General features: G+C 42.7%; 1 protein-coding gene across 1 annotated transcript in view; it reads right to left on the bottom strand.

The window, feature by feature from the left end:
- Positions 1-694: 694 nt before the first annotated feature.
- The window catches only part of SINHCAF (SIN3-HDAC complex associated factor), a 30,474-nt gene continuing 22,922 nt past the window's right edge, over positions 695-8,246 (bottom strand). Inside the window, exons 5-6 of the mRNA XM_060776779.2 lie at positions 7,930-8,080; positions 695-5,035 (exon numbers count right to left, since the gene is read on the bottom strand). Of these exons, the coding sequence (XP_060632762.2) occupies positions 4,873-5,035; positions 7,930-8,080 (314 nt within the window). The 3' untranslated portion in view covers positions 695-4,872. The remainder of the gene's footprint in view (positions 5,036-7,929; positions 8,081-8,246) is intronic.

Raw genomic sequence — 8,246 nt, 5'->3', positions numbered from 1 at the left:
TTTCTCCTTGTTGAAATTCATTTGGTTAGTTTTGGCCCAGCTCTCTAATCTTTTAAGATGGTTTTGAATTCTGATCCTATCTTCTGGAGTTTTAGCTATCCCTCCTAATTTGGGTGTCATCTGCTAAAATGATAAGCACTCTCTCTAAACATTCATCCGAATAATTAATAAATATGCTGAACAGCACTGGGCGCAGGACAGAACCCTTTTTATGGCACCCCACTAGTCACTTCTTTCCAGGATGAAGAAGAACCATTGGTGGGCATCCTTTGGGTCCATGTAATCACCACTCCTCCAAATCAGATTGCTACGTGATCTCTAATTGAGAGGATCATATATGCTAGCAAAAAAGAACACAAAAACATGCTAAACTGTCTAAAAGTGCCAATGCATGGAATTGGTGTTTACAAAAGATTGGTGTTTGTGGATCATGCCTTTTGGAGAACATATTTGTTTACTTACAATCAGCATAGAGATGTAGTCTAATTCTTTTAATTACCAGTCATTTTTTTCTTTACTTCACCCTTTTCTCAAGGAGGTTACCATACTTTTTTGGATCAAAGCATTAGCCCTACATCCGCCCATCACTTGTGTTCTAACTATTTATATTCAAGTCATTGTAGCTGGGATACAGACAACTGTCAAATCAAGAAAACCAAAAAAGAAACACATGTCAATAAAAGAAAGGCAAGTGTTTATATTTTTCTAAATAAGACTAAAAATTTATTCATTACCCTAATTTTTAAAAAAGGCTTGGATTACAAGTGTATGAACAGTGTAAAAAAAGTATAAAAACAGAGGTTCCATAGATTTCTACTACATTAATACAAAGTGCATAACTACATACAGTTCATCTTGTATTACTACACAGGATGGAAGAGGAAGGCAAAGGGCAAGACAGTCTGCTGTTGTAGTAATAAATAAATAAATACAGAAGTGGAAGAGATGATCCAAATTATAGCACGCGGTTTCATATTGTAATAGTTAAATGCCCAGAACCATTAACCCATTTTTAAAAAATGCATAAATCCAGTAAAAAGTCGACAAATGTACTGCATGTACCCTCCAGGGATTGCCAACCCAGCATAGCTGCCAAGTAGCTAGTCAGTTAGGAATTGATTGATTTTATCCTCCCTTTAGAATATTTCTCCCTATTTACAAATGAACGCAGGATAGGAATCAATGGGAAAAGAGTACTAAGGTAACCTAAAAAAATATAGGAAAACATTATTTCAGATTTAATTTTTTCTGACATATCATATCAACTCAAATTTCATAGTTTAATGAAAATGTGAAAAAACCTCAAATGCATAGGCCTATTTGTAGTAGTGCATTGCATAAAAGTAGAAATTCTCATGGTACTCAAACAAAGTGATGAAAAGTATGACGAACCAAAGCCATAGCCACTCTTTTGACTCCTAAAAGCAGAGACACGTATTCATCATATCTAACAAAAACTTTCTTGGACCAACTGGGCCTTCAAAATGAGAACAAAAATAAGATTCTTTATGCTTGCTTAAGGTTATTTCAGTGGTTCTCACCCTGTGGGCCCCCAGGTGTTTTGACCTACAACTCCCAGAAATCCCAGACAGTTTACCAGCTGTTAGGATTTCTGGGAGTTGAAAGCCAAAACATCTGGGGACCCACAGGTTGAGCACCACTGCGTTATTTAAAATTTACTTCAGTCACTAGATCATACAACCATTCCTACTGTTAAAAATCCTCCTGGATTACCTCGTACGGTGCTTGTTCTGCACTGTAGAATTGAAGAAGTTTAATATCACTTTAACTGCCATGGCTCAATGCTATCGAATTATGGGATTTGTAGTTTGGTGACACACCAACCCTCTTTAGGCGGAGAAGGTTGAGTACCTTGAAAAATAACATAGCACTCAGTCATGGCAGCAAAAGTGTGTCAAACAGTGTAGACATATTTGTTGTCAGTAGGGAAAATAGGTAAAGACATCCGTGAAAGTAATGGACATTGAAAGCAGAACAAGGAGACTACGGAAAAGGACAAATGTAAAGACAAATATGCTTTGAGGAGATTTAACCAGGCTGCTCCAAAAATTGGAAGATAGGATTGTGAGAAAAAAGAGCAAAACCTAAAGGCACTTCCGGGAAATGGAGAGGAAAGGCATTGCAACAGGAAGGGCTTTGGGAAATGCAGCACCCAGGACCAAGAACTAGTGGAAATGAAGGCACCTTTACCACATGCTGGGGTGGTTGGTACAAAATATGTAAATATAAATTTGACAAATCAGACCAGTTTTGAGAAATCTTAAAAAGAAGCAATGCTCTAGCCCACTTCCCAACCCCAGGGTTCCTCCAAATGTGTCGTGCTACAAGTCTTATCATGTGCAGCCACTGGCTCGGGATAGTGGGAGCTGCAGTCCAACAAATCTGGAGGGCCGTCCACTTCAGGGAATGCTGCTACCGCTCTTGGAAAAAGGAGGGAAAATTATGTGTGCATAAATTATATAGGTTGATATCCTTTTTAGTGACTTACGAGTGAGGAAGTCCTGTTCTGGATGGGCCACAGAACACAATTTCTGTTACCCTTGTGCCCCATACAAAAGTTTCTCCCTGCCTTGCAGCTATCAAACCATAGGAAAGGCTGCTGTGCTCCTTTTTCCATCAGTAATGAGGCAGGGAAGGCTGTTAGCACAATGCTCCTGGCTTCTAGGGGAAAGAAAATCAGTGCACTCCACAAGACCCTAATTTCTCTCCCTGCAACAAGATGAGACCAGGTACTTTTTTCTATGGCTGAAATAACTTTCTTCCCCACCAGTTAAGAGACATGGGGCTATTCCCAGATTGACAGTCCATGGATGGCAGGAAGACGCAGAACAGGGTGCATTGACTTCCATTAACATGTAGGACAATGCTTCTCAACCTGTGGGTCCCCGGATGTTTTGGCCTTCAACTCCTAGAAATACTAACAGCAGGTAAACTGGCTGGGATTTCTGGGAGTTGTAAGCCAAAACACCTGGGGACCCACAGGTTGAAAACCACTGATGTAGAACCTTTGCTGGTATGTATTTGAAACAGAAACCCTCACTTTTGTCAAGAAATGCAGTGCTTGCCTAGGGCAACCTAGAGTGAGCCCGGACGTTTTCAACAAGGATAAGGAAAAGTACAGGGGAGTTATTGCAGATTTCCTTTACTTGCCGGTGCAGTCACATTAATGATGTGAAGCAGACACAGAATCCAAAGGAAAGGAAAGTATTCTTGAACCTGAGGTTTTTTTAATTGGCATGGCTTCCCGTCAAAAATAAATTCTTATTACCATGGTACTTCTATTCAGCTGCTGGGATGAGGTTACAAAAGAGACCACATGAACCTTCTCTGACCTTGCCAATAATGAACAGAGTGCTGTATCTACTAGGCATGTGCAATCCATGATTTTAAATGGTTCTAAAGTACTTACAAAACTAAAGTTCTGGTGGTGAAAACTAGGGGGCGCTGGTGCTTTGCTTCTACAGTGTTGCTAAAGTTCTGGTGGAGAAAATTTCAGAACTCTAACAAAACTTTCAAAATTTCATTATTGGTGATTTTTATGACAGAACCTATTAGGAAGTGCCATTTATAATGAAATTTTGAAAGTTGTGTTAGAGTTCTGAAATTTTCACCACCAGAACTTTAGCAACACGGTAGAAGCAAAGCACCAGCACCCCCTAGTTTTCACCACCAGAACTTTAGTTTTGTAAGTACTTTAGAACCATTTAAAACCATGGATTGCACATGCCTAGCATCTACCCTGGGATGTAATTCATTCATTGCATCTCACGGTAGATAATGTTTACTCTCTTTTTATCAATTCGACAGAATTATAGGAAGAGGTGACAACATATCATGTCTATCTCCAAAATAAGGCTTATACATTATATATGTGTGCCAGATTGCAGCCTGAACTGATCCCAAACCATGATTTGGTACTGAAACTAGGATTTGGCACTGTGTGCATTTGCCACATCCTATTACAGACATAAACAAGAAGACTAAGATTACACTTGTGATGGTGATTTTAAAAATATCATGTCTCCCTTGAAGATTAATCTCTAGCTTCCAACCACAAACTGTAAGTGGAATACACACTGCACAAAAAAAGATTATTTAGTCCAGGATTCCTCCACTCCATCCTTGGCTCGTCCAGCCTTACAACAGCCTTACTAACTTTGCCTTAGTCTGATCCCATTCCTCTCACCATTCCTATATACACCATTTCTGAATCTGGAAAAGTTAACTTAGGATAGCTCCCAGAATCCCGCAGCCAAGATTTGTCAGTTTGTTCTTTTCAATATGTTACACATAGCTGAGGTGAAACATCACTGCTGAAGCATCAGTAGTAAGTAAGCTCTCCCCATTTTCACAACATACACATTGTAGGGAAGCCTTGTACAAAATTGAGTACCCAAAACTTCATGCCTTAGAGCATTAAACAATATTTTTCTCACAGAGAGAGAGAGAGAAAAACGACTGGCTAACATTTCAGCATGTCAAATGTGAGCACTGCATCTCTAATAGTAATAAACTCTACATACCTATGTTACCAACCTCATTGTCACTCAGGCAAGAAGTTGTGCGGGGGGAAAGGTTGAACAGTAATAACGTGCAGCAGCATTCAGCTCAACTATCTATTTTAGAGTATCTTAAATATTATTTACAATATTTTCTGAAGAGATATGAATAGGATTCTGAATTAGTGGAACTGACATAGTAAAAAACAAACAAACCCTCAAAACAGTTCCAAGGAAGAAACTACAGTCTTTTGGCAGCATAGCAGGCCTCCAGAATGAGGAGTCGGTCAGTTTCAAGCCTTTCAAGAGAGAAAGAGGTTCCATTTACAGCGTTTGCAGTGAGCCGTGGAAGTCACCACTCTTCCTGGTTGGAGATGGTCGGAGACTGGGACCCTTGAGGCTCAGGTTTCTCGACTGGAGACTTCTTGTTGCTGCAGCAGGGCTTGAAGAGGTGAGTGTCTATAAGGACTTCTCCAAAGCGGCCTTTGTAAATAATTCCACAGCAAACTTTTTGTCTTCAAGAAAAAGGAAATACAAATTATTTCACATTCATCGTCTCACTTTTGACCTACAGCTTATTGCTGCAGTGTACAAAATATTAATAATCACAGAAACTTTAAATGAGTAAGAATAATAAAACCATAGCAGCAAAATAACACATCACAAAGGCATTACACCAAGTATGGGCAAACTTTTTTGCCCTGGGGCTGTACTGCGGGCCAGGCCAGGAGTAAGGGACTAGGTGGGGGGCTGGGCCATGGAGGAGGCAGGACTGGGAGTGGGGTGGGCCTGGGCAAACTTTTTTGCCCTGGGGCTGTATTGTGGGCCGGGCCAGGAGTAAGGGCTCAGATGGCAGGGTGGGCCCAGGGAGGAACGGGGCTGGGTGGGGGGCCGGGCCATGGAGGAGGCAGGGCTGGGAGTGGGGTGGGCCTGGGCAAACCTTTTTGCCCTGGGGCTGTATTGTGGGCCGGGCCAGGAGTAAGGGCTCAGATGGCAGGGTGGGCCCAGGGAGGAACGGGGCTGGGTGGGGGGCCGGGCCATGGAGGAGGCAGGGCTGGGAGTGGGGTGGGCCTGGGCAAACCTTTTTGCCCTGGGGCTGTATTGTGGGCCGGGCCAGGAGTAAGGGCTCAGATGGCAGGGTGGGCCCAGGGAGGAACGGGGCTGGGTGGGGGGCCGGGCCATGGAGGAGGCAGGACTGGGAGTGGGGTGGGCCTGGGCAAACTTTTTTGCCCTGGGGTCAGGTGGGAGTGCCCAGCCGGGAGCGAGGGCAGGGTGGGCCCAGGAAGGGAAGGCACTGGGATGGGCCTGGGAGAGGCAGCGTGGGGCCGAGGCGAACCCAGGGAGGGATGGGATAAGGGTGGGCCGGGGTGAATCACTCTCAGACTTTCCTCCCAGCATAAGAATGGGGCTACCCATACTTATGCTGGGAGGAAAGTGAGGCTCTGGAGGTCCCTCAGCTCCCACCTGCCTCTCCCTTCTGTCAGCATCAGGATGGGGCCTCGCCTTGTCCTGACGCCAGAAGGAAGAGGCAAGTGACAGGAGAGGCAGCTTTGGAACCCCTTTGCCCGCATCTTCACCCAATGCTTAGCTCTTTGCCCGGGTCAGGCTTCTCCTGGCATTAGGATAGGACCGCTCACCCTGTCCTTATGCTGGGAGGAGGGCCCAAGGAAAGCACGTGGTGACTGAGAGCACTCTAGAGGGCTTCCAGCTGCTGCATGCCTCCCTTCCTGTCCTTATACTCAGAGAATAGTGGAAATTTTGAGGGCCTGACATAAGGGCCCAGAGGGTTGTGTCCAGCTCGTGGGCCTTAGTTTGTCAATGCCTGCGTTACACTATCTATCGTAGCCAAAATTGTATTTTTAAAATATTTAATGAAGTGGATGATAGTCCATGAAAGCTTAGGCCAAATAAAACTTGTTGATGTTGTTGTTATTATTATTATATTTATTTATTTATACACCGCTTTGTATCCCCAAAGGGGACTCAAAACAGCTTGACATAAAAACACTGGTATCCAATTTAAAACATACAAGCGTTAAAACAGAATTAAACACAAACAGAATTAAAATTTCACTTAAAAACCATCAAAACCTATTCAAAGTTTAAAACCATTGTTCTTCTTTAATGCTCTTGATTGGTGTTGATAGGAAATGCCTGCATTTATTGTTTTTATAATTTAGATGGGTCTCAAACTGGCAGTGAGATACACTAACTATCCTTAGGGCTCTACAACAATTGTGGGGCCACTCTGTTTTTAGTGTCCACCAAGTGTATTTGCAAATGGCTACAGATTGTAGGGGGAAAGTGGTACCAATGAACCTAAATCTAAACTGTTGAGAGCTTATAAATCAATACTGTCTTTTCAAATACAGAAACAGAGGCAGAGGTCATTGAGATTCAACTGGCCATAATATGTTCTGATTGTTGAGCACCACTCAGGGATTCTGGTGGTTGTATTTTGTTGTAATTTCTGAGTCCTTGTAGTTAGCTCAATAGAGATGACTATGATAATTCAACCCAAATGAAATTAGGATATGGTCAACTATGAGTCCAAATAGGCAGAACAACTGCTCACAGCTGAAGTTACATTACCCAGAGGGCTACAGCCATGTCTTAACCTGGATCTAGAGTGTGCCTTGAATTTAGGGTCTGAACGATACAACACTTTGTATTCATCCTGTCCTAAGTACAATAGGCGCCAAGGCAAATTCCCCCTTTAAAGCCATTTAATGGAATTACCACCATTATATCTTGTGAAAACCAAGTCCGTGAATTAATTTCCTGATCACAACTCACATTACAAAGCACACGTCCTTGCTAGGCTATGCAAGCATTTCAGCTGAGACCAACCCTGTGGCAACCAGCTAATCGTAAAGTAAGAGGGATACTTACAGATCAATACAACTGCTGGCTACTGTCACAACATCCATCATTTCTCTGCAAGCTGGGGTTAATGGGGGGAGGGGAAGAAGCCCAAGGCTATGGATTTGCTTTCAAGACAACAAGATGGCTAGTGACCCAATTCATGCCCTGCATGCTATCCAGTTACTTTCTCTACTTCCTTAAACACCACGTTGACTCATCAGCTGTCTGCAAGTGCTCTCTAATGGCTGAGGCATCGGAAGCAAGGCAGCCTTGTAATTAAGATTATCTTTTATTGCAATTATATGCCTTTTAACCTCTCCCTCTCCGCCCATGACTTCCTGCTTCTCTCCCTACCTTCTCCTTTGGCTAAATCTAAGATTGCAAGTTCCCTTCAGAGCCCAATCTTCCTCTAAATGTATTTTTAAAGTTGGAAGTGTTCTGTTATACAGAGCAATAGTCCTTACTAGAACTTCAAAAATAACACAAATTACTAGTATGTGCAGAGGACTTTTTTAAAAAAAAGTTCTAGGGCTTTTTCATTCACCTTTTCCAATATGTAAGATCTAAGAAAGAGAAAACAGGTGTGCGGCCAGAACCAGGGCTCATCTCAGTGTCTGAACCATCATCCGATTGGTTGCTATAGCAGGGTGACTGGGCTGGAGAGGCGCTTGAAGTCGTGCTGTGGGCATCAGAGTCTGAAATAGAAAGATGTATGGAATCACACCATGCTAGGTCTCTCCCTCACACACACACATGCACATTTTAAACCAGGGTTAGGAATCATGAGGCCTTATACACTCTCCATTTCTGTGTTTTTCGGTCTTCAGGGAACCCATATGGTTTCTAAATATATATATAATT

The sequence above is a fragment of the Anolis sagrei genome, chromosome 5, assembly GCF_037176765.1.
Source record: "Anolis sagrei isolate rAnoSag1 chromosome 5, rAnoSag1.mat, whole genome shotgun sequence".
Classification (NCBI taxonomy): Eukaryota; Metazoa; Chordata; class Lepidosauria; order Squamata; family Dactyloidae; genus Anolis; species Anolis sagrei.
The sequence above is the reverse complement of the archived record's forward strand: the minus strand, read 5'-3'. Positions and strand labels throughout refer to the sequence as shown.